The 25,840-nt window shown below is 56.8% G+C and overlaps 1 protein-coding gene across 1 annotated transcript in view; it reads left to right on the top strand.

Moving 5' to 3' along the window:
• Window positions 1-716: 716 nt before the first annotated feature.
• Window positions 717-25,840, top strand: part of RTN4R (reticulon 4 receptor) — a 74,389-nt gene continuing 49,265 nt past the window's right edge. Inside the window, exon 1 of the mRNA XM_014894487.2 lies at window positions 717-961. Coding sequence (XP_014749973.1) covers window positions 940-961 — 22 coding nt within the window. The 5' untranslated portion in view covers window positions 717-939. The remainder of the gene's footprint in view (window positions 962-25,840) is intronic.

Here is a 25,840-nt window from a genome sequence, read left to right as displayed (position 1 = left end):
GTTGAAGATTCTCCTTCGGGCTGTACCCAAAGGGCTCTCTGACACCCCTCCCTCGGGAGAGCAGCAGCTCCGCACCCGCAGCAGCCGAATCTGGCGAGGAAGAGAAGGCACCGCGGGTTCGGATGTCTCTCGCCGCCTCCCCGGTGCGCAGATCCAGAGCGGGAGAGAACACCCGCCGAGGTCTCCGGTGCCTCCTGAGGGGCTCCGAGCCGTGTCCCCCGCGGCCCCCGGGGCGGTGCGGGCGCGGCTGCGGCGGGCGGTGGGGAGGAGGGAGCGGGCCCGGTGCCCGCCGCCGCCCGAGCGTCCCTCTCCGCCGCTTCCTTTAGGTGGCACCTCTCCTCCAGGAATGAGGCTGCCGGCCCCGCGCAGCCCTGCCCGGGCCGCGGCCGCGCACCGCGGGGGCTCCGCCGCGGAGCCGCCGCCGTCGGAGCGGCCCCTCCTCCCCCCGCCAGCCCGTGCCCGGCTCCCCCGTCCTCCCGCTCACTCCTCCAGCCAGTAAATCCGATCTAGGCTGATTCCTCTCACGTCAAACCACATGATCCCATAAAACATTCATCGCCTCTCCATCCCCGCTCGCTCGCCGCTCGCTCCCGGGATCCAGCGCAGCCGGCTCCGCTCCCCGCCGCGGGATCCGCCGCAGCCCCGGCCCCGTGCGTGCGGCGGGCGGGCGGGCGGAGGGAGGAGGCAGCCGAGGCGAGGCGAGGCGAAGCGAGGCGAGGCAGGGAGGGGGAGCCTCGCCTGGATGCTGACTCCAGCTCGGGGGCTGCTCATTCCCCCGATGAGCGAGGGCGCCGGCAGCGGGAGCGCCCCCCCCTCCCCGCGCGCCGCCGCTCCCCGCTCGGGCTGAAGTTTGGCATCGGGATCTGCCCCGCTTTCCCAAGGATTGTACCGCTGCCGCTTCACTTTGCGCCTCCAGACGTGCCTTCCCCGACCCCTAAGATGAAGAGGGCGATAGCTGAAGGTAGGTGCGCTCCGGTCCCCTCCGCCGCCGCGGCTCCCCCGGGCAGGGCACGGCGGCCGCGGCCCCAACTTCGCCCCGAGCCGGGAACTTCCTTCGCCGCAACTTTTTTTTCCCCCTTGGTGTCTTCGGGAGCGACCAAGGTCCCACAAGGGGACGAGGGTCCGGGGGCCCGGCCGGGAGCGGCTTGGGGCCGGGAAAAGCGGCGGGGAGAGCGCGGGGGGAGCGGGAGCGCCGCGGCTGCGGGAGTGGAGCGGAGGCGAGGCCGGAGGGGAGCGAGCACCGGGCACGGCTCGGCTCCAGCCACGGAGCACGGGATGGAACGAGGACAGCGGGGTGGAAAGGGAGCAGCAGGATGGAAGGAGGACAGAGGGATGGAAAGGGAACAGCGGGATGGAGGGGGAGCAGCGGGCTGAGCCCCCTCCAGCCGCCGCCCAGCCTCGGCTTGGCTCAGCTCGGCCTTGGGGTGACCGGGCGAAGTTGGTACCTCCCGGGGAGGCGCGTCCCCAGCCCGCATCCCGCGGCAGAGGGGCCGGGACGGGCGGGAGAGGGGACGGGGCAGCCCGGCTTGCCCCGCTCGCAGCCCGGCCGCCCGACAAGCTCCAGCCTCGCTCCCCGAGCCCGTCCCGCTCGCGGCGCCTCCGGACGGGGAAGTTTGCGGAGGGTCCGGGCGCCCCGCAAGGACAGCGGGTCCCGGGGTGCGGTGGGGGCTCCCCGAGGAGCCCTCCCTTAGGGTTCCCCCGCTTCGCGTCCGGGAGCCACAGGCTGGGAAGGGTGCTGGGGATGCAGGGGCTGGACCCCCTTTCCACTCGCTCGCTGCGCCGCGGGAGAGGCATGGAGCTTGGAGCCTGGCACGGCCGGAGCTCTGCCTGAACCAGCCCTTTTCCATGGACTTTGGCGATAATCATTGCTTCCCGGCCCCGGTGTGCGGGCTGGGGCTGGGGCAGGGCTGGCACGGGGGCCGGGGGCTGCGGCGGCTCTCGGAGCCCCCCGGTCCCGCCGTACCTTGGCCGCTTGCGGAGGCTCCTGGGGAGCGGGATGCGGCTCCAGCGGGGGGACACTCACTGCCAGGCTGCCGCTCGAGAAGCGTGTGCCACCCAGGTGTGTTTGCTGGGAACCCAGCCCGCGGATTGCAGCTTTTAACTGGAGGGATGAGCCCATCGTGGGAGCTCCGGGGCTGGCCAGGTGCTGGGCAGGGGAGGTTTGGGCATGCGGAGCCTCTGGTGCTCGGACTCTGCTCCCGGCTGTGCTGTCTCCAGCTCGCTTCCCGTGCCCGTCAGTGACACAGATATAATTCTCTTCTCCTTTCTATTTTGGAGGGCACTCTGTCTGATTTATTTGTGACGATCAAAGGACACATCCGAGCTGTGATCCACACCGCACATCGCCTCCTTGAGAGGCTTTGTGTGGATATGGAACGCGAAATGGCCAATTTACTCCTGTTTGGGGAGCACCTTGGGAGCAGGCTGCGGTGCCAGCTTCTCCCCGGGCCTGAGGGGACCCCGATACCCGAACCTGCATTTGCCGGGGGCCGTGCCCGGCGCAGGGGTTACCATCGATGTGAGCCCAGCGGCTCCGTGCCCGTGCCCAGCCCGCAGGTGCCAGGCTGCTCCGGGGACTCTTTGTCACCCGCGGTGCTGGTACCAGCGCCCAGGTACTGGGTGTGGTGCGGGCACCCCGATCCCCTGTGCTCCATCCCCGTGCTGCTGCAGCGCTGCTCTCCCCACGCACTGACATTCCCGGCTGCCGCCAGCACCGTGTGGAACAACACAGGGGATAATGAAATATAAAAACTGTGTTACAACGGCTTTATTTATAGAACAAGGCTTGGAGGAGTTTGGGGTTGAATTATTTGCTTTTTTGCTGCAGTTTATGAATTGCTCCTGTGAGAGGCTGGGGAGCCTGGCTTGCTGGCAGGTTTGGCTGGAAAGTCCTTATGAACCTGGGGGATTCTGTTTAGCTGAGTGTCCATCCTGCTGGATCTGGACTACATTTCCCACTGTGGGCTGCCAGGATGCTTCAAGTGCCTTGTAAGCCAGAAATAGCCACCAGGGGCAGTTGGACAGGCACAGCTTTCCCTGTTCTCAGCACTTGCTGCCTTATTAACACAATTCATTTTTACTGAAAAAGGGCTTTCTATGCTTATTCTTTTTTTTTTTTTTTTTTTTTTTTTAACCCGAATACACACTCCTGTAATATGAGAACCTACATCAACATCACCGATGTGGGAGTAGCTCTTTTTTTTCCCTCTTGAGAGAAAACACCATTCATTGCATTATTCTGTATTTCCCGTCTTTATGATGTAAATTTTTTATCGAGGAGCCGCTGCATTTTCTGGGCTTTGTCCCCTCTTTCCCAGCAGGCGGCACAGACCTCAGACCTGTATTCCATGGGCTCATCAAAGGCTGTTTGGAGAGGCTTTCTAAAGAGGAATGTGCTCAAAGAGGAATTTTAGGGCAGAAAGGTGGAGGTGCTGTTGCACCACTCGGTGCCTGGGCGTTGAACTGGTGCAGATTCCATTGTTCCCTTCTGGATCTGAGATGTTTTTCCAGACAAAGCTGGGCCAGAGGAGGAGTTAATGAGAAGCAGTGAGAAAGTGAGGAAGGCTGTGGGCAGCACGTGCTGAACCATCAGGGCCCCTCATTAATTCCCTCCATCCCCTGAGCTCTGGGCTTACCTGGGGAAAACCTCCTGGGAGCTTGTGGTGTCCATAAAGGAGTGGGAAGGAGAGGGAGTCAGTGGTGGGAAGGAGGAAGGGGACAGTTTGTTACACAGCATCTCTCCCTGCCCTGCTCCAGGGGCCTGGAATGAGAGAGCAGGGGAGTGGTTGTTGCTCCATCTGCTCATCCTGTGGAGCTGGAAGCTGGCAAGGGCCATGGGGATGCACAGCTGAGATCCCACATTCCCTGTGCCAGTCTGTGGCTGCTGACACAGGCCCTGTGCTGTGCAATCTTCTTCTGATCCCAACAATGACTTTGGCCATTAAGCCTTCCAAAGGAATAACCAAAATCCACAAAATCCAGTAGCACAGATGTGAATTTTCCACGTTTTTCGTCTTGGAAGCAGCGAGGAGTCTGTGAGCTGGGGGAAGGGAAGGGAAGGGAAGGGAAGGGAAGGGAAGGGAAGGGAAGGGAAGGGAAGGGAAGGGAAGGGAAGGGAAGGGAAGGGGACCCAGTGGCCTCAGCCAGCAGCAGTGTGCATGCAGGGGTGCAGCAGCCTCAGAATATCCTTCCCTTCCCTTCCCTTCCCTTCCCTTCCCTTCCCTTCCCTTCCCTTCCCTTCCCTTCCCTTCCCTTCCCTTCCCTTCCCTTCCCTTCCCTTCCCTTCCTTTCCCTTCCCTTCCCATCCTCCCGAGCCATATGGAAGGAGGGGGAAATCACACAAAGCAGCACAAGGCAGATTGCACAGAGCTGAGCTCTGATCCCTGCTCTGAGCCTGCCCTCGGCTGCTCTGGGAGCCCATCCCTGGAAGGGCTGGAGCTGCAGCCCGGGATTCACCCTGCAGGGACCAGACAGGAGCCGCTCTCATGAGCTGTGCATCCTCTTCCCCTTGGATTTGCAGTGCTCTCTGCTGCTGTCACCTTCAGCAAGATGAATGTCCGAGTGCCAGGCATCCCTTTTGATGTCCTAAAGAGGTTTTCTCTTTATTCAAGGGGCACAGCTCCAGTGGAACAGGAGTATCCTGCACCACTGCACAGAGGGGCTGTGGGAGGCAGCATCCCCGTGTGGGGCCTGCCAGGGCTGGCAGTTTCTGGGAGGTTTGTCCCTCCTGGCCGTGTGGAAAGCTCTGTGCTGTGTCCCAGACCCAGATGGATCCATCTGGGATTTGTGAGTAGCAGCGTGTGAGAGCTTCTCCATCACAGACACACAGCGGTGTGGGAGGGAGAATGAGGCTGGTGAGACACAAAGCCCAGATTCTCCTCCCCTTTCCTGCTGTGGTTGCAACTCCTGGAGGTTTCCAGAGGCTGAGGGAAAAGGGGACAATTGTACTGAAAAGTCTTAATCAGCTAAAAGAGGCCGAGGGTGGATCCTGCCGTGCTTGTGCAGAGATGCTGAAGGAATTCGTGCAGAGTTTGCTCAAATATGCAAACTCACCTCAGCCTGAGCTGTGTGTGACTGAGGCTGCTGGGACACACGGGAATGGGAGTGTGGAGTGGCTGGTTGCCCTTTGTGTGGTGCTCAGGGGGTGTGTGGGCTCAGGGCAGTGTTTCCAAGGGTGTTTCCCTTGGGCTGTGTGCAGCTCACAGCCAGGCCCTGCCTGTGTGGGCACAGCACATCTCGTGGTGTGCTCAGACTCTGACCGTGCTTGCTTTGCTTTTGTAGTGCTCCTAGAAGGCCTCTGGAGTCTGGTCTTGGCCCTGCTTCTGCCTTCTTTGTATCCTTGACCAGGTCAATGAGCCTTTCTGTGATGTAGTCTCAGCTTTTCCAGCACTGTCCCTCGGAGAATGATGCTGAGCTATGTCCCAAGGGACTCGGGATATGCTTAAATTCAGCCCAGAGCTGAAATGTGGAGGTCTGAGCAGACACTGATCACCTCTTTAGCAGTGCCACAGTGTCAGGTGACAAGACTGACGATCTCCTGAGGGGAGTTGCTGCATCCACAGCAGGTTTGTGTCTCTGGGTTGGCCCACCTTCCTCCCAACCTTCACACTGCAGCTGATCAACAGCACCAGCAGATGTTACAGCATTTATTGTCCCTCTCCTGGAATTAGGGGATTAGAAAAGCACTTGAGTTTTATTTGGATTCCTCCCTGGTTGTCAAGGAAAGCAGAAACACTCCAGTGCTGGGATTTTTAGTTCAGTTTCTGGAGGGCTCAGCAGTTTGAGGTATCATCCTGATGACTCTCAAGTAGCAGTGTTGGGTCCTGTCTGCCTGGCTCAGGCAAGGCCAGGCTCAGAATATTTGCTTTCATGAAACCATGGAATATTTTGGAGGAATCACCTGGATACACCTGCAGTACCTCTGGAGGTATCTAAGGAACCTCTTGCTCAAAGCACAGCTGGTTTCAAAGCCAGGTCTGGTTGCTCAGGGCTTGTCCTGTCCAGCATGGATGTCTCTCCCAGGATGGATGTTTTCCCAAGGATGGAGATTCCCTCTCCTCCTCCACAGCTCTGTGTCCTGTCTGGCCGAGGCAGCCCAAGCCCTTTTTGTCACCTGGCCTGGGTCAGCCCATGGCCATGGGTGGCCCATGTGCCTCTGGTGAGGTGGGGGTGCCTGGGTCTGTCCCTGGGCGTGGGAGGGCTGGGGCAGGAGCAATGGAGAACATCGTGCTGGCTCCCTGTGAGGTCAGAGAGGTGCTGGGGGGGTATCAAAGAGGGGGTAAAAGCAGGGGTCACAGCCAGGGGCTGTGGCAAGGACACTCAGGATGGCAGCAGGGACACCCAGGATGGCAGCAGGGACACCCAGCGTGGCAGCAGACCCTTGCAGAGGTTGTCCTGTTTGCTTTGCTGGCTGTTCCTGGGGACAAAGCCCCTGGCCAGTTTAATGTGAACTAGTTCCAGCCGCCCCAGCCTGGTGTCCCACATCAATGGTAATTAAATAGAACTCCCCTGGAGCTCTGTAGTCCTCAGATGCACCCTGTGCTGGAAGCTTTTCCTGACACCCTGCAGAGGTAGGGACCTCTCTGAAGACACACAAACCTGGACAAATCCCAGAATCCTGGAGGTGCTGGTGGGATGGTCCAGAACAGGGCTGTTGCACCTCAGGTCAGGTCTGCTGGATTTCCCTGTTCAAGCTTTGGAAACTTCCAATGACGGAGCCTTGCTGGCCTTTCCCCATACTGGAACTGATTAAAAAGCTTTTCCTGATGTCTGAACTGAACCTCCCAAGCTGTAGTTCTTGGCTGTGGCTCCTTGCTGTGTCACCTGGCCACACACAGGTGTGTTTGGCTCTGCAGTCTTTTCAATTGCCTTGCAGTAGCTGGAGGCTGGAATGAAATCTCCCTTCACCTTCTTTTTGCCAAGCCCAGCCATAATAATTCCCTCTGGCTGACCCTGTAGGACACATTAGGACATATATTGGGAAAGAATTGTTCCCTGGCAGGGTGGGCAGGCCCTGGCACAGGGTGCCCAGAGCAGCTGTGACTGCCCCTGGATCCCTGGCAGTGTCCAAGGCCAGGTTGGACACTGGGGCTTGGATCACCCTGGGAGAGTGGGAGGTGTCCCTGTCCATGGCAGGGGTGGCACTGGATGGGCTTTAAGGTCTCTTCCCACCCAAACCAGTCTGGCACTCTGTGATTGTCTGGTTCTATGATATCCTATAGGCTTCTGATCATCTCTGGTCATCCTGGGCTGTGCCAGCCCTGGGGTGGCAGCAGGAGCAGGGCAGTGCCCGTCCCCTGTGCTGGCACTGCTGGGACACCTCCAGTGCTGGGACAGCTCTGGGCCCCTCCTGACAAGAGAGCCCTGGAGGGGCTGGAGCGTGTCCAGGGAAGGGAAGGGAGCTGGGGAAGGGGCTGGAGCCCCAGGAGCAGAACATCCTGCACTTCCCATCCCATCCATGACACTATTACTTCTTAATCCTGTCCCCTCTCACTCAGTCAAAAAACTCTGACACTTGGGTACCCAGCACATGATTTCTCTCTTTATGGTGCTGAGGAGTCATGTAGCAGTGGCTCAGAAACATCTGAAGGAGTCCAGGATTCCCACCTGCAGATCTCCAAATCACCTATGCAATGGGATTTATTCCCTGTGATGCTGCCCCAGTTCCAGCCCAGACAGCCAAGGACAAGCTCTGGACATCAGCTCCTTCTTCCTTCTAGGATCTGCATCCTGAGGAGATCCAAACCCTTTTGCCCCATGGTGCTCGTGTTGCTGGGGCTGACTCACAGAAACTTCCTTGTCCAGCATTTCTGTCCTTGATCCATGGAGGTCTGGAGAGTCTTTATTGTCAGCTGTGCTCTGATCCCCATCCCCAGCTGCACTTCCACACAGAGGTGGGAACAGTCCAACAGTAGAGGAAGGGTCACTGCCTATGTGGCAGTTTCCAGCCCATCCCAGCTTTTTTCCATCCCACAGGAGCTGGACACATTCCCTCCACTGGCTCTGGGAATCCTGGTGCCTTTCCAGCACTTTGTGCTTTGTTTTCTCTCTCTGTGCTGCACCTTCTCTGGAAACAAAGGGATGTTTGCATTCCAGTGTGATCCTTCCCTTTCTTCCCTGAGTGCACGGGATAATTACAGTGCCGTGCACTAATTGATCCATTATTAGTGATAATTCTGATTTACATGGTGCTTTAGGAAGGGGCATTTCTGTGGCAGAAGTGATGCTCTAATGTCACACTTCCCAGTGGCTTGTGATGTGTCACCTCATCTCCCGTGAGCTGCTCGTGGGGGAAACAGGTTCACTTTTATTTTTTTGTTAAAAACCAATCTTTTGCAAGAACCATCTGGCTGCTAAATTCTCCTCCTGGAGCAGTGCGGTTTGCTGGGAGTTCATTTGCGTCTTTAGCTACTAAAGAGGAAGTAAAAGTGACTGATTAGTCTGAGACTGGGACCATTCACATCAAAGTGACAGATTTTGCGAGCTGGATTTGGGGAAGTGTTTAAAACTGGTGTGTTTTCATTAAATTTTGAGGACTGTGGGCAGAAGTGCGCTGTTGGCGCTGCAGCTCAGTGCTCAGCCCTGCACCCTGGGTTGTTATGTCACAGTGAATTGTGGGGCTGTTCAAATTTGCCTCTGCTTGTTTGATGACTTTAAATATTGATTTTAATTGTGCGTCTTTCTTAAGGCTGTTAGTGATGGTGGGAGCCACGAACAATAATCCCTGTGCACAACACAGCCACGTGGACTGGGAGGTGGGAACTCAGCCTGGCTCTTCAGCAGAGGGGAGAGAGAGGAAAGAAAAATATCTCTGGGGCTCCCAAATTCAGCTTTCCCTGCTCCCATGGGGGCATTGTCAGGATGAGCCATGAGCTGCTGGGCATGTTGGGCTCTCAGAAGCCCTTTGGGGGTGCTGGGGTAGGGCTGGGAAGGCTCCACACTCTCCCGTGTCCAGAGGGATTTTTGGAAAGCCTAAAATCAAATCCAGAGTTTGGGAATGTGGGATTTGTCTCTGCAGAGAGAAATGGTCACCTGGAAGCCACCAGGACCCACAGGACTTGCACTACAAGGGAGGGACAGGACACAGGGAAGGGCTTCAAACTGACAGAGAGTGGGTTGAGATTGGATATAAGGAAAGATCCTTCCCTGGGAGGGTGGGCAGGCCTTGGCACAGGGTGCCCAGAGTTCTGGCTGCTCCTGGATCCCTGGAAGTGTCCAAGGCCAGGCTGGACAGGGCTTGGAGCAGACTGGAATAGTGCCCATGGCAGGGGTGGCACTGGATGGGCTTTAAGGTCCCTCCCAACCCAAACCAGTCTGGGATTCTGGGATTGCACATCCCTGTGGCACTGGCATGTTTTTGGGAGCAGTGGGAGCTGTGGTGGGAGCAAATCCCTGCCCCTGTGCCCAGGTTCCTTCCCCAGCACACATCCTCATGGATGTGGCCCTGATCAATGCTCTCTGTGGCCGTGCAAACTCGGTTAGCATTGGCTTTACACTAGAGGGCTGTCTGTCCCTTTCCCTTCAGAGAGCAGCCTGTGTGCCAGGAATGTTCCTAGAGAAAGATCCCACAGTTTGTCAGCATCCCATCCTGTTGGGCAGGGTGTGCTGCAGGCTGGTGTTTGGTGCTCAGCTCTGCTCTCTGCGCTGCTCAGAACATCCCTGCCCTGGGCTGGAGGCACTTTGGAGCTGTTTCTGGGTGAACTGAAGCTCCCTGGCTCTGTCCCCCTGTCCAGTTCAGTAGGAAGCAGCAGTTTCCCAACAGGTTTCCTTCCCCTCCTGTTTTTCCAGGCCCCTTTTGCTGTCAGGAGTAGTCAGGAGTGTACTGGTGTCAGTGTACAGTGTCAGGAGTGCCCTTTTGCTGTGGTAGCACAGGGGTGCTCTGGGCTTCCAGGAGAGTCACATTTCCTGCTGTTGCCCTGCACTGGTGAGGATCTGCAGCCCTGAACATCTGCACATCCAGCTGTGGGGTGACTTGGACAGGAATTGCTTTGGAAATGGCTCCTGGGGCTGGAGGAGCCTTCAGTGTCCCAGGGCTGAAAGAGATTTAGCAGCTCCTGCCTTAAAGTTCAGCTCCCAGCCTGTCCATCCCTGGCAGCGCTGTCCAAACGCTCCTGGAGCTCTGGCAGCCTCGGGGCCGTGCCCATTCCCTGGGGAGCCTGGGCAGTGCCCAGCACCCTCTGGGGGAAGAACCTTGCCCTGAGCTCCAGCCTGAGCCTGCCCTGGCACAAATTCCTGCTGGTTGGATTTAATTGATTTGTTTAATTCTGTCCCCACTCACCTTTAACTCAGGTAAAGATGGAGCCAGCTGAGGCTTGCCTTTGACAGACATGGTTTGAATTCAGGCCCGCCTGAAGAATTCCAGCCCCAAACTCAACCCCACAGTGCCTCCCGTGTGCCTCGTGCCAACTGTATTTGTGGCACTGCTTTTTCCTGTTCCTGGATGCCTGAGCAGTCAAGGTTTGGCTCAATTTGGGCAAAAGTGGTGATACTTGAGAGCAGCCAAGTCCCTGGACCCTGTCCAAGGGTCTGCCCAGTGAGCAGGGCTGGGGGGACTGGGGGAATGAGCTGGGATGGCCAGGAGTGAGTGGAGGGGAGGCACTGGTGGGTACTGGGAGCACTCTGGGGCTGTGTCCAGCACACAGTGAGGTTGGTTCTTTGGCACAAGTTGGTTTATCAACTCCAGGCACTTCTCTCCCTCCCTTAGTTTGTCCCTAATGTGTCCTGAGGGAGGAGGGGTTAATGATGGTAATGGCAGAGCTCTGAGTGGTGGCACTGACCCCAGTGATGGGAGTGGGACAGGGATGTGGACAGGGCTCAGGACAGGGATGTCCCCAGGCTGAGGGTCCCAGATGGGTCCCTTTGCTGCTCAGGGTCACTGCTGCAGGCAGCACTGCCTGTCTGTCCCTGTCCTGGCACCCCAGGCTCAGCTGGGAGCCGGCAGGAGGGCCCCACCTGAACCGTGCTGGCACAGAGCTGCCATGCCCTGCCCATGTGCCAGCCAGGCAGGGCAGCTCAGGAATCACAGAAACATGGAATGGGCTGGGCTGGGCTGGGTTGGGTTGGGTTGGGAGGGACCCTACAGCTCATCCAGTGCCACCCCTGCCATGGCAGGGACACCTTCCACTGTCCCAAGGTGCTTCAAGTCCCAGTGCCCAGGCTGGGTTCATGGGCTGCACTCACCCCATCCTGCTCCCCCACACTTACACAGCTCTGTGCACAGCTGTGGAATCCCCCACTTGGCTGGCTCATTTCAGGCCACAAAATGGATTTTAGCCCTTCTGGGTGGGAAGGAAAGGGATTCTGCCCCCCCCCCCCCCCGCCCCGGGCATGGCAGGGGGAGCAGGCTCAGCCCCTGCAGGCCCTGTTGTTTCAGGTTTGAACCTCAATTTCTGACATCAGGGGGTGAAGTGAGAGGAGACTTCAGCTGGGCTTGGAGAAAGAGCATGGCTCAGGGGCTGCAGCTTCATCTTCAGGTGACCTCCAGGGTGACATCCTTGGGTTTGATGTCGCCCACAAGCCCAAGGAGCCATTTCTCCCAAGTTTTTACTAAGACCCAGTTTCTACCAAAATGACACAAATTTTGCTGCTGAGGCTCTAGGGGCAATGTGGGGTGTGGAAAACACCTTTCCCACTATTCCAGCTCTATTCCGGTTTTCCTGAGGCTGCATCCTCTGCTGGGTGCAGTGTGGTCCCAAAGCCCTGGGAAGGGGCTCTGTGAGGGGCTGGGGGTGCTGCTGGCCTGGGGTCACATCCAGTCCCTGTCCCCTTCTCTCCCAGGCTGGAAGGGAGCTCAGGGGAGCAGCACAGCCAAAGAGAGACATTTGTACCAGTGGCACAATAAATGACCCCGAGCTGCCTCGGGGGAGGCAGCTCAGGAGAGCCTTTCCTTGGCCATGGCTTTTCAGTGGGAAATCTTTGCTTTGCTGTGTTTGTTTTTGGCTTTCCTAGAGTTTCTCAAGGCTTACAATTAATCCTGAGCTTTGGGGTGGCCAGCTGGGCTGCAGGGACAATGTCTGCCTCAGAACACTGCGTTTGCTCATTTCCTGGGGACCTTGGATTTACTGGCACCTTGGAAAACTTTAACCTGGAGACACCTGGGGCATTTGCAGAGTGCTTTAGATGGAGACAGCTGGCACAGGGGAAAATGTCCCTGCCCATGGCAGGGGGTGGCACTGGATGAACTTTAAGGTCCCTCCCAATCCAAATCATTCCAGGATTCTGTGATTCTGTTTTTATAGTCATGAGAACCCCCCAGCTCACCTGTGCCTGCTCCAACCCTGCCCTCCCCAGCTTTAGGTGCCCCCAAGGCAGCTCCTGGGTGCTGTGCACTGTCCCTGCTCTCGCTGCAGCTGGGATGGACCCTCTGGAAGTGTTGGGCTCTGTTGGTTTCATCTGGGTGTCTGAGTGTTCCTAACTTACTCCTCTCCTCCTCAAATGAAGGCCTCACATGGCCCATGTGAGCACGACTCCCTTGCCATGATATCTGTGCCCTGAGTCCTGCTCCTGAAGCCACCCCGCAAGGCTCGCTGTAGGAACACTGATGGGAAAGCCCTAAAAGCTGTGTGGGATGTCTGGGTGTTCCACCCTGTGCTGGTGGGATGTGAGCAGTGGGGCTGTGCTGGCCGTGGGGTGCCTGGGATGGGCAGGAGGACCAGCACTGCTGGCTGGACAATGATTCAGTGAGGGACACACAGAGGGGCCAGCAGTGTGTGGGCACATGGGTTTGGAGCTGCTGAAAGGCTTCTCCTTTTCCTTCTCCTTCTCCTCCTCTCCCACATCTCTGGGAGGATGTGAGAAGGGGGATAAGAGCTGGGTGAGGAGGAAATGGAAGGTGTAGATGTAAATGGGTGCTCCTCCCTTGGGGAATTACAGTTCCCTTCTCTCCTAAAAGCCCCAAAATGCTGAGGACACACCGAGAGTCTGGCATGGGCAGGGCTCAAGGGGCTGCAAAGGGAGATGGAACAGGGGGGAAGTGTGCAGGAGACAGGGTGGTGACAAATGGCACAGGAGAGCATTCTGTGGGCAGGAGAGGCCTCCTGGGCTCCAAGTCCACGGCAGGTGCAGCAAGGGCCACAGGTTTGTATTTTCAGGAGACCATCCAGCATCCACCTCTGGCAGGGCTGCAGGAGAGCCGAGGCTTGGAGAGAGCCCTGCTCCCTGTGGGAATGCAAGGAGGGGGTCACCACCAGTGCCCACCAGAGCAGCTCCTCCTGCAAAATCACAGCCTGTGCCCTCTGCCCCTCTGGGGACCCTCAGGTGACAGCTCTGGGCTCAGGGGCATCCCTAAACTCTGCTCCCTCTCAAGTACTGCCACCCCAGCGTGTGTTCCAGAGGAGCTTCCAAGGAGGTGAGATCCTCTGAGCATCACACGAACACCTGGGAATGGGGATCCCTGAGAGCATCACACAAACACCTGGGAATGGGGATCCCTGAGAGCATCACACAAACACCTGGGAATGGGGATTCCTGAGAGCATCAACAAACACCTGGGAATGGGGATCCCTGAGAGCATCACACAAACACCTGGGAATGGGGATCCCTGAGAGCATCACACAAACACCTGGGAATGGGGATCCTTGAGCATCACACAAACACCTGGGAATGGGGATCCCTGAGAGCATCACACAAACACCTGGGAATGGGGATCCCTGAGAGCATCAACAAACACCTAGAGGAGCAGCCAAGGCTTGGGAAGCAGAAGGTGATAGGAAATGATGGATCTGGAATGCTCTTTTAACAATTTAGTGGTGCCAAAGGATGGACTCCATGAACCTGGAGGTCATTGCCAACCTCAGTGACTCTGGGGTTCTGTGACTGGTGCTGAGCTGGGGGGTTCCTGTGTCCAGCCTTGAGGGGGCCAGGCTCTCCCTGTGCTTTGGGACCTTCAGGCTGAGCCTGAGTCCTGTCCCAGGGAGCCCTCCTTGCTTGGCCAGAGCCAGCCCTTCCTGCCCTTCCCTGCTGGGTGGCTCACTCTGGATCGGGCACTTGGATGTGTAACCACTCCAGGAGGAGTCGAATGGGAGCACTGTGCTGAGTCTGGGGTCTTTGGAGCCCTGCTGGGCACGTGTTTGTGGCCTCCCTGGACATCCTGGAGTGCTGCAGTCCCAGGGACACTGTGGGAAGCAGGTGTTGTGTTGGGAAATGCAGAGGTGGCTCCATGGCCTTCCCAGGTAGCAGCCACGCTGTCCCTCACAGGGGACAAGGTGCTTTCCTCCTCCCTGCCCTGGGCTGCTCTGCACAGGCAGGGCCACATCAGTGTCCCCTCCATGGCCTGTGCTCCTTTGCTTTGCTCCCTCACAGACCCAAAGGCCACTGTGGGAGAGTCACAGAAATATGGAATCGTTAGGGCTGGAAAACATCTCCAAGATCATCAAACCTAACCTCTGACCAACAACCCCATGGCCACCAAACCATATTGTGAAGTGCCATGTCTGCTCATTTTTTGATGGTGATGGGATGGTGACTCCAGCCTGTTCCAGGACCTGACCACTTTTTTAGTGAAGAATTTTTCCCTAATTTCTGAACCTCCCTTGGTGTGCAGCTTGAGGCCGTTTCCTCTTTCCCACTTGCCCAGGAAGGTGCCTGGTGCCACCTGAACAGGTCCCTGAACCCTGCTGGCACAGGCTGTTGGTGCTCCCGTGCCCCAGGCTGGCAGCAGTTCCTCCTGGATGTCTGCCTGGCTCTTTGGAGCAGCACAGGGAATATGCAAATTTAACCTTTGCATTTACTGTGCTGTTCTTTTCCCGGGAAATGTCACTGGGGGCACCAAGCTGGGATCGCCTGCTCCTGGGACTGGGGGAATGAGCACCAGTGGTGTGTGCCTGGCTCCTGGGGTGATCCAGCATGGAGCTGGCTCCTCCAGGGAGCCTTCAGTGCCCTGGGAGCCCCAGGAGCTGCCCTGCTGTCCACTGGGATGGATGGGATGGGATGGGATGGGATGGGATGGGATAGGTGGAACATTCTGGTGACTGGAGCCAGCTCCTGAATGACAGAGGGAGGGTTGTGTCCCTCGTGTCCCCACGGCTGGGGGAGCTGCCAGCAGTGACATATCTCCTGCTGCTGGGAGAGGCTTGGGAGCCAGTGCCATGCTCCAGGGTGGATCCAGAGGGTGCTGCTATGGCTGGAGGGAGCTCCCTGTTTACTTGGAGACTGGAAGGGAATCCCAGCTGGCAGAGCTGGCAGTGGGTGATGGGAGCAGCCCAGCTCGGCCCAGATTGAGATGAAGGGTTGAGTTTCCTCGGAGGCACCTGTGGGACATTGCTGTGGGATTGCAGTGGGGGCGGGACTGACTGTGGGAGGGAGAGGAATTTCAGCACATGAATAACCAAAGTCTTTATCAACCCCCCTGAAGGTGCTGCCACATCAGCTTCGTGGCTTTTGGCAGTCCCTGCCAGGGTGGATGTGCTGATCTCTGCACCATTCTCATGGAATGATTCCATGATTCCACTGAGGAGCAGCTGAGGGAGCTGGGAAAGGGGCTCAGCCTGGAGAAAAGGAGGCTCAGGGGGGACCTTGTGGCTCTGCACAACTCCCTGACAGGAGGGGACAGCCGGGGGGGTCGGGCTCTGCTCCCAGGGAACAGGGACAGGAGGAGAGGGAACGGCCTCAGGCTGGGCCAGGGCAGGCTCAGGGTGGATTTTGGGAACATTCTTTCATGGAAAGGGGGGTCAGCTGCCCAGGGCAGTGCTGGGATCCCTGGAAAAGGTCAGAAAGCTGTGTGGATGTGCCACTGGGACATGGGTTAGTGCTGAACGTGGTGCTGCTGGGTTAAGGGTCAGCCTTAACAATCTCAGAGGTTTTTTTCCGACCCAGAGGGTGCTGTGATCCCTTGAGGGCTGTGCCAGCTCCAGCTGTGGGTTCTGTGGTCCTGTGCCAGATCCAGCTGTGGCTTTGAGCAGGCACAGCACACCTGGAGAGCCCCGTGAGCAGCTCGTGGTGGGGGGCCCTGTGTCCTCTGCAGGGTGACTTCAGCTGCCACTGCCTCTGTGTGGGACAAATGCTTGGGGTCAGCAGGGCAGGAGCTCTCCAGGGACAGGCCAAGACTCTCCAGGGCAGCTCTGGGCCAACAGGACCCTGGAAAACAGAGCAGGTGCCTTCACAAGCAGCCCAAAATGAGCAAGGCACAATGTCCACGTGGTGGGTTCCAACAGGAAAACAGATCCAGTTCCCAGAGGGGTTTTGGGAAGCAGCAGAATCAAGAAGGGTTTGGAAGCGATGACAGATGCCTTGGGGTGCCTTTCTGAGCAGCCTGAGCTGTTTGGGATTGCACTGACACCTCCAGAGGCTCTGGGGGCCTCTGGATCCCCGGATCTGCTGTGCTGGGTTTTGGCTGCTAATTAGGAGCAGGTCAGAGCTGTGCTGTGTGTGCTGCAGTTCTGTACAGTCAGACAAGAGCAATTACAAATCCATCACGAGGTGTATCCAAATCTCCTTAATTAATAACCAAGAAACTCAGCAGTCCCTGGCAGAAGGGCTGGGAATGCTGGAGAGGGATGCACGATGGGGATGGGGATGGAGTCATGGAGCAGTGAGAGGTGGGGGGTGCTGCTGGTCCTCACCCCCAGGAGCAGGGCAGGATCCACATGGGAAAGCTGCTGCTCCCATAGCTCCCGGAGCCCTTGGATCTGCCAGATCATGGAATATTCTGAGCTGGAGGGGATCCACAAGGACCATTGAGTTCAGCTCTGAGGTGAAGGGTCCATCCTGGGACTGAGCTTGGATGTTGTCAGCACCAGCTGAGCCCAGCCCTGGGGCTGCTGGTGCTGGGAAGCATCCCAGGCTTTGTGGGCAGTGGGATGGGCAGGTGGGAGCAGGGCAGGCTGGGTTTCCATTCCTGGGACACCCCAGAGCCTGGCTGGGCTGGTGCTGCTCAGGGGACACGGGCCAGGCTCAGGGGACAATGGCCCTGTACCAGGGCAGGCTCTGCAGGGTGCTGGGTCCTTTACACCAAGGACAATGGACCCAAAGGCAGGTGGGGATTGGAACATTTGCAGCTCACAGCATGGCTGGTGTGGAACATTCCCTGTCCAGCACTCACTGGAGCAAGCCCTGTGATATCCATCAGATTTTCCATAGGAAACAGTGAAAACCAGGCCAGATTTTAATGCCTGAGAGAAGAACCTCATCCCAAAGATGAGAGCAAACTTTATCTCTCTTTTCATGTAAACCATTTTAAGGAGCATCTTTAAGCTGTGTTGATGGGTGGGAATGGCCAAGGCCTGATCCATTCTTTACTCAGAAGGGTGGGCAGGCCCTGGCACAGGGTGCCCAGAGCAGCTGTGGCTGCCCCTGGATCCCTGGCAGTGTCCAAGGCCAGGTTGGACATTGGGGCTTGGAGCAGCCTGGGACAGTGGGAGGTGTCCCTGTCCATGGCAGGGGTGGCACTGGATGGGCTTTAAGGTCTCTTCCAAGCCAAACCACTCTGCGATTCTGAGCTCCAGGGCAGTGCTGTTGCTTCCCAAATTCCTTCAGGAATTCCCAAATTCCTTCAGGAGCTAACATGAGCTGCTGGTGCCCATGTGGAGCTGCAGCTGGAAAGGGAAGCAGCAGAGGGTTCTGATGGCACTGGCTGTTTTCCCATTCCAGGGAGAAGTGTGTCCTGTTGTAATTGCCTGGCTTATTTGGAAAAAACCCACTGTAATTCCTAGAAATTCAATATTGAAAGGACTGGGTACGACCCTCTGTGGATTAATTTTGAGGGGAGAAGAAGAATGAGGAATTTAATGCTCACTCTAATGAATGTCAATCTTCTCTCTTAATGAATAGGAATCACAGTTTGCTGCACATTGTTGGGAAATGAAAAGCATCCTAAGTTCCATTCACTTTCTTTTTTTCCTTCCCCTTTCTTTCTTTTCTGCCCTCTTTGAGTGAGATAATGCTGTGCACAGCAGATGTGAACATTCATTTATGAGCATGGTGGATTTTTATCTCTCCCTGTACAAGGCAAGGCTCTCCTTCAGCTGAGCTTTGTAAAATTTCCTGTACAATCCAAACGTTGCTACAGAGCTGGAGCCTTCACAGCCAGGTGGGGTGGATTTTTCCCCTCCCTCCTGTAGGAAACCATCCTGAGAATCCAAGGCAGAGCTGACCCAAGGTGTGCTTGATGTGATTGCTGCTCTCAGCCTGGCTTTGCGTGTTGGAGTGGCAGAGGTGAGGCTCTGGTGCCATTGTCCCCCTTGAAGGGACACAAAAGCCACATCCCATCGCTTCCCTTGCCAGAGGGTTCCCCCAGGGCTGATCCCAAGGGGGAGTTTCCAGCAGGAGCTCTGGGTTTGGAAAGGCTGGTGTGGTTAGCACGGGGCAGCCTCATCCAGCTGAGGAGCTGGCCAGGAATTGGGGTTTCCAGCAAGGAGAGGGGGAGCTCCCCAGCACTGCCCAGCTCTGTGAGCCTCAGGGGCCTAGGAGAGGCTGGATGGTCCAGGACCTCTGGAGAAGCAGAGCATCCCGATTTCAGGAGGGGGAGGATTCTGTGGAGCAGCAGAGCCCTCTGTGTGCCAGGAGCCTTCCTGGCTCTTGTCCTGCTCCATGGCAGCTCCATTCCCTTGGGAGAACCACGGGTCAAGGGATCTCCTGGGAATTGCTGAACTCCTGGCTGAGGGCTCAGCTTAGCCAGGCTGGAAGTTTGCCCTGGTCCATGGCTCTGTTTTGGATCTTGAGGATATCTCAGACCTTGGGGACAGTCACCACTCACCCCACCAGAGGCCCTGGCACTGAGGGCAGCTGCTGGGACTGCCAGGAGAAGGCTCCATGGCTCTGCCTTCTGGGGCTTTGGGAGGGAGTACGTGGAGGTTTGGGGTGTATATGGGGGCTTTGGAGTGTTTGTGGAGGTTTAGGGTGTACATGGAGGCTTTGGGGTGTATATCAAGGTTTGGGGTATACATAGAGACTTTGGGGTCTGTGTGGGGACTGAGGTGTGAGTGGAGGTTTGGGGTGGATGTGGAGGTTTTGGGGTGGACGTGGAGGTTTGGGGTGTACATGGAGGTTTGGGGTCTATGTGGAGTTTTTGGGGTGGATGTGGTTGCTTGGGGTGCATATGGGGCCTTTGGGGTTTATGTGGGATGTTTGGGGTGTACATGGAGGCTCGGGGTGTACATGGAAGCTTTGGGGGTTGTGGAGGCTTTGGGGTGTCTATGAACTGTGGGAGCACACACAGAAGGCCCCTCCTGCTGTTGCCAGCACCCAGGGCTCAGAGGTGAAAGAGATGAGTGGGTGTGGGAAGGGAAGGGGAATTTTGAGGAGCAATGGGGGACAGAGCTGAGGGATTGGCCCCTTCACCCAGGAGTGAACCCCAGGAAACCCCTGGGAAGTGAAGTGCCAGCAGAGCCTGGCAGCATCCCCAGCAGTCTGTGCTCGGGAGGCAGAGCTGGGAGCAGCCCCTGCAGCAGCCAGGGATCCCTGCGTTGGGATGTGCAGAGGGGAAAAGGCAGCTCTGCTGCATGGCTGCTCTGCTGCAGGGCTGCTCTGCTGCAGGGCCCGAGGATCCAGAGGGGTTTTCCCCTCTATTCCCTCATGTGCAAATGCCATCTCCAGCTGAGCGGATGCCGGCTCAGTGCCAGACGAGTTTAGAGTTCCACTGTTTTAAAATATTTATTAATGTGAAGATGTCGTTAGCACTTAAGCCGAGGCAATACAGTAGAAGTCTTTTTGCTGGAGTGGAAGTTAGTGATGCTGAAAAGCCATTAAGCTGTAAATATAAACTATATTAAGTGCTCAGGAGCAACCTTAAATATCCCTCAGCTGGTTGCTCTGCCTCTGCAAGGCTGAGTGTCTGAGAGTGGATTATTCACAGAGATCTCTCTGCACAGGGCCTGGCTTTGCCCAGTGCCTCTAAGACGGACCTGAGTGGGTTTGCAGGCGAAGTTTCCAGCTCAGGGATTGCTGTTCAGTGCCTGGTATCCCCAGAACCACAGGATAACATGGGCAGGGACAAGAAGGGAGAGTGTCCAACCTGGCCTTGGACACTTCCAGGGATCCAGGGGCAGCCACAGCTGCTCTGGGCACCCTGTGCCAGCCCTGCCCACCCTGCCAGGAAACAATTCCTTCCCAATATCCCATCTAGCACTGGAAGTCATTCCCTGTGTCCTGTCCCTCCATCCCTTGTCCCAGTCCAGGCAGACAAGGTGAGCCCAGGAGAAGGGAGGCTGTGGGTGACATTCTGGGATGGTTGCTGTCCGTGAACATGGCTCACTGCCTGATGCATTCAGCCCCTACTGAGAGGCTCTTGCCCATCCCCATGGGCTCCCTGCCCAGTCTGGGATCAGCCCTGATCCTCCCATCCTGGCAGGTCAGGCACAGGAGCTGGGATTTTTTCAGAAAGGGCTGCTGGAGATCAGAGCCATGTCAGGGAGTCTGTGATTGAAGTGGCTCTGAGCCCTCTCTCCATCCCTCTGCTCACAGGGACAGAGTTGAAGGGGGGGTGGGTGGTGCTGGCTCTGCTCTGGCATCTGGCTCTTCCCCTCCAGTGTCTGCTCAGCATCCCCCAAAGCTGGGCAGCAGGAGCCCCTGGACCCTCCTGTGTCTGGGGTCCTGCTGCTGTGCCAGCCCCACTCTGCTGCCCAGGCTGTGCCAAACCCTGTCATTTGGGATTCAGGGTAGGCCATGGGATGCTCTGAGGGCTGGAGCCAGGCTGGGAGAGCTGGAGGTGCTCACTTGGAGAGGAGAAGGATCCAGGGAGAGCTCAGAGCCCCTTCCAGGGCCTAAAGGGGCTCCAGGAGAGCTGGAGAGGGACTGGGGACAAGGGATGGAGGGACAGGACACAGGGAATGGCTTCCACTGCCAGAGGGCAGGGCTGGATGGGATATTGGGCAGGAATTGTTCCCTGGGAGGGTGAGCAGGCCCTGGCACAGGGTGCCCAGAGCAGCTGTGGCTGCCCCTGGATCCCTGGCAGTGTCCAAGGCCAGGTTGGGCATTGGGGCTTGGAGCAGCCTGGGACAGTGGGAGGTGTCCCTGTCCATGGCAGGGGTAGAGTGGAAGGGATTTAAAATCCATCCCAATCCAAACCATCCTGTGATTCTGTGATTCCATGGCTTTTGTTAACCCCAGGGGCTGATGGGCAGCCTGGCCATGCAGACCCTGCCTCCCTCTGCTGCTGGACACATTCTTTTGTGCTCCAGCCTAAGGCTGGCACTTGATTTAGTAAACTCCCTGCACCCAGGAGAGCTCACATTTCAATCTTTAAAACCAACCTGAATAAAGATTGGAGAAATAAGGAGCCCCCACTCTGGCTGTTGAGAGCACGGAGTGATACGGATTTCTTAGGCAATTAAATTGCACATAATAGAGTAACTGGATTGTACAAATTTAAAGAGCACCTGGAATATGCAGGCATATTCTGAAATTTCTAATCTCATATTTCAGCTCTAGCCCATTAATCTGTCTTATTTAAAGCCTTTACTTTTCTATTCACACTGCTCCAGAGTTGGGATATGGCTGGGAAACGCAGCTCTTCCATGTCAGCCTGGATCTCCTGTTCTGTTCCCTGGACCATGGCACGAGCACCTTTTCCTTCTCCCATCCTGTGCTCAGCATCCTGGCTTTCTGAGGGGACTGGAGCAGGGCTGGGACAGCTGCTTGGGAATGGGAGCACCATCAGCCCTGTGGGCTCATGTCACTGTCCTCATTCCCAGCCAGCTCAACCCTGACTTTTGCCTTCTCCCCAGTGCCAGGCAGCTGCTCCATGCCAGCCCCGAGTGCTGTGTGCTCCCAGCACAGGCTGGAGTGTGCAATCCCCTCTCCTCTGGGCACTTAATTTGGGAGTGCTGGCCCTGTCCCTCAGCTCCCTGCTGACCCCTGAGGTGCTTTCCTGGCCAGGTGGGCAGCAGAGGGGTCCCTCTGGGCAGGGAGGATGCTCAGTGCCTGTGCTGGCATCCAGGAACTTGGGCAACCAGAACTGCTGCTTACTCCTGATTATCTGGGGTCTGAGATACAGCCAGTGGGATCTGGGCCCTGAGTTTGAGGAGGATCTGGGCAAACACCTGAAGAGGAGGAAACCAAGCCCTGGCACAGCTGCACAGGGCAAGGGTGGAGTCCCCATCCCTGCCAATGTGGCACCTGGGGACATGGGGCAGTGATGGGCAGGGCAGTGCTGTGGGAACAGCTGGATTTGAGGATCTCAGAGGGCTTTTCCAGCCTTTCTGACTCCATGATTGTTTGCTTTGTGCCCCCATCCTGGTGTGGCCGTGGTGTCTGTGTCCGTCTCACCTCTCCAGGGCCCCTCTCCTGCTTGAGTTACAAAGTCCCTGTGTGGAAACATTCCAAGTGTCCCAAGTGCAGGAATGCCACTGCTGCCTAAGGCCCAGCAGGCTCCATGGCTGGCAGGTGGATACCCCATGCATTTGTGGGTTTGCAGGTTTTGGAGTTATCTGGAAGATTTCTTCCTTTTATAGATCCCAAGACCAACCCCAGCTCTCCCCCTGAGCCTGGGGGTTCCCCTGGGGTGCAGGTGCTGGGGCAGTCCCTGGGGTAGCTCTGTGCACACCTGTCCTGTAGCTCTGTGCACACCTGTCCTGTAGCTCTGTGCAGCCAGTCCTGGGCTCTCTGGAGGTTTTATTTCAGCAGAGTGCAGGGCTCAGGTCTGGACTGTGAGCCTGGGGGGTGTTCAGTGGTAAAACAAGCAGGAATTACAGCTCCAGCTCATTCCCAAACCACAGCCTTGGTTTTGCCAAGCCTGTGACCATGGGGCAACCTCAGCCTTAGCCACGGAGCTGCAGCAGCTGCCCTGGGAGTGCTATTATAGTCCAGCCCCAGCAGCCATGGGTTGCCTCCACAGCCCTTACCCTGCTCTGATCCAGCTCTTTTCCATTGGGATGGTGTCTGTAGGAGCACTGGGCAGGATGGCATCTGACTTTGGGCAGCGATTCCATCTGCTTGTGAAATCGTAAAATCACAGACTGCTTTGGATTGGGATGGACATTAAATCCATCCATTAAACCCCTGCCAAGGGCAGGGACACCTTCCACTGTCCCAGGCTGCTCCAAGCCCCAATGTCCAACCTGGCCTTGGACACTGCCAGGGATCCAGGGGCAGCCACAGCTGCTCTGGGCACCCTGTGCCAGGGCCTGCCCACCCTGCCAGGGAACAATTCCTTCCCAATATCCCATTGCCATGAAGCCAGAGTTTATGTCCAAAAAGGAGTCATAGGAGCCCTGTAGCTTTATTTAAGTAAAGGGAGAGGCCATGGGGCATTTCCCCTGGGGTCTCTCACATTGCTAGAGGACACAGCCTCCTTTTTATCCCAATTTCCTGGCCACATGTCCCTCTCTCTTTCTCCTTGGGCCGAGGTACCTGCAAAGTACAGACTTCCCGAAATACCTAATACAGATCCCTTCTAATGTGCATCCTCCTTCTTCTTTTTCTTTGTGTCTGTTCTTTTTCTCTAAGCCCAGGGATTTAGCAAGGCCTTGGGTGAGCAACAGTCTGTGTCAATTAGGGGAATTCCTATGGAATTTCTGGTTCTTCCCATTGCTTCTTTCATCTCTCAGTATCCAGCCTTATCTACCAGCAGCTCCAGTTTGTTTTAAAGACACCTCATTCCTTTCACCATCCAGCCCTATCCTGTGGCAGTGGAAGCCATTCCCTGTGTCCTGTCCCTCCATCCCTTGTCCCCAGTCCCTCTCCAGCTCTCCTGGAGTCCCTTTAGACCCTGGAAGGGGCTCTGAGCTCTCCCTGGATCCTTCTCCTCTCCAAGTGAGCACCCCCAGCTCTCCCAGCCTGGCTCCAGCCCTTGGAGCATCTCTGTGGCCTCCTCTGGACTCTCTCCAGCAGCTCCAGGTCCTTCCTGTGCTGGGCCCCGGGGCTGGAGGCAGCTCTGCAGGTGAGGTCTCACCTGAGCAGGGCAGCGGGGCAGAATCCCCCCGCCCCCATCACTGCTGATGCTGACAGTCACTGAGGGAGTTTAAGCCCAGCTCAGCTGCATCCCAAACCGGTCCCAGACTGCACTGATAATTCCATGGCCCTGCCAGGTACTCCTGGGAAATCCCTCTTGGGGTATCCCTGAATTAAGGCATTCTCAAAATGCTCTCTCTCGTTTCTGCCTCTGCTGGGGCAGGAGGAAGGTGGAGCCTGGAGGCTGGGCTGCATCCCTGGGGTGGTTTGGGAGTTCTGGGGACCAAGGACACAGGGGCAGTGGGTTCAGGAGGCTGTGCCACACATCCCAGCCTCCCTGGGGCATTCACAGAGGCCTCTGGGGCTCGGGATATGTCCAGCCCTCCCGGATACAGCATCTTGCATCCTCAGTTGCAGCAGCATCAACCTCTGGGAGCTCCTCTGAAACCCAGCCCGAGGGAAAAGAGGCAAAAAAACCAGTTTTGTTTGCTGTGCACAGCCCAGGCTGCTTTAAACTCCTGGCCTCCATTAGTAAAAGCTAAATTGTTTTCCCGTGGAATTGTTTGAGAGTAAAGAGAGGTCTGGAGTGTTAATTTGCTCTTTGTTTTTGCTAAAGGAACCACGGGGGGTTGGAGCCTGGCTGCTCAGTGAGCAAGGCAGGCAGGTTTGTGTTGGTTTGTTTGCAAAACAAAGTTTCAGGGATCGACTTTGCAGAGCAGAGCAAGCCAGGATGGAAGAAAAGATGTGAGTGCTCTCTCAGGAGAGCTTTAAAAGTCTGCACACTTCCCAGACGCTTTAGAAATTCAGAGCTGACCCTGCTTGCTTTGTTTAAAAAAATTAAAATATAAATAAAATTCTGCTGCACACTCCCCCCCCGTGGCTTTCTTTGTGAGGAACTTCTGACAGACTCGGAAATGCTCTGGCTGCTGAATAAATTATAAACCCCATCCTCGGGCAGAGGCTGCACAGCCAAAAGCAAATTAAATCCTCTTCAGTGCAATATCGAATGGAGACATTTGCTTCAGTTTGAGGACTGTGGATTCAGAGTATTTACCTTTTTCTCAGGCTGCTCAGGAGGGGGGATGTCTGCCTGGGAGCCTGTCTGGGGAAGGCTGTGTGGGACAGGATGTGTGATGCTCTCCAGAGAGGGCTCAGGAGCCTTTTCAGAGCTGGGAGAGCCGAGCCAGGGCTGGGCTGTGCCAGGGCTGCCCTGGGCATCCCTTGGGATGGGGCTGGGATGCTGCTGGGTCTCCTGGGAGCAGGGCTTGGCTGTGGGGAGCCAGAGCTGTCACACAAACCCTGAGCAGCTGCTGTACTTCGGGAGCAGCCAGAAATGGCTCAGCAAGGGTTTAGGAAGTGCTCACCAGAGTGGTCCCCAGGGAGCCTCACTGGGGCCATTTTGGAGCCCAGCCCTATCTCAGTGACAGGAAGTCTCTGGGATGCCACACTCCAGGTATGGGGCAGGGCTGCTGTCCCTGTCCCTGTCCAGCATCCCAGACATCCCAAACCCATGTGGCAAGTGATGCTCCAGGGCTGCTGAGCACAGAGCAGCAGTGCAGCAGCACTTCTGAGCTGGGTGTGAGCTCCTCCTGGGCACCCAAAGAGTGGAAATTGAGGGGAAAAGTGGGTCCAGAGCTGCTCTCATTCCCCACAGGAGAGGCAAGAGCCAAAGGTTTATACATTAAATTATACAGGGATTTATCAGCAGTTTATGCTGCAGAGCAGTCCCAACTGCATCCCCCTCCTGCCTGCTCCCTGCACCTGGGATGTGCCACTTCCAGCTGGGTCTGGCCCAGCCTGGTGTCAGCAAAGCCTCTGAGTTCACAGGAACATGAAGGAGAACAGAATCCCCCTGTATCTTCTCCACGAGCAGAGTCCTGTCAGAAATATTACAGATTGATCTGTATTTTATCTGGGAGGGAGGATGGCTCCTTAACATCATTAAGTGGTGACCTTTAAAACTCATCTTGTGCTGCCAGCCTGGCCAGGCAATGGATGGAGCGGAGACGGATGGCGGCGG

Source organism: Sturnus vulgaris, chromosome 19 (assembly GCF_052056855.1).
Source record: "Sturnus vulgaris isolate bStuVul1 chromosome 19, bStuVul1.hap1, whole genome shotgun sequence".
Taxonomy (NCBI): domain Eukaryota; kingdom Metazoa; phylum Chordata; class Aves; order Passeriformes; family Sturnidae; genus Sturnus; species Sturnus vulgaris.
This window is presented reverse-complemented; position numbering and strand designations above follow the sequence as displayed.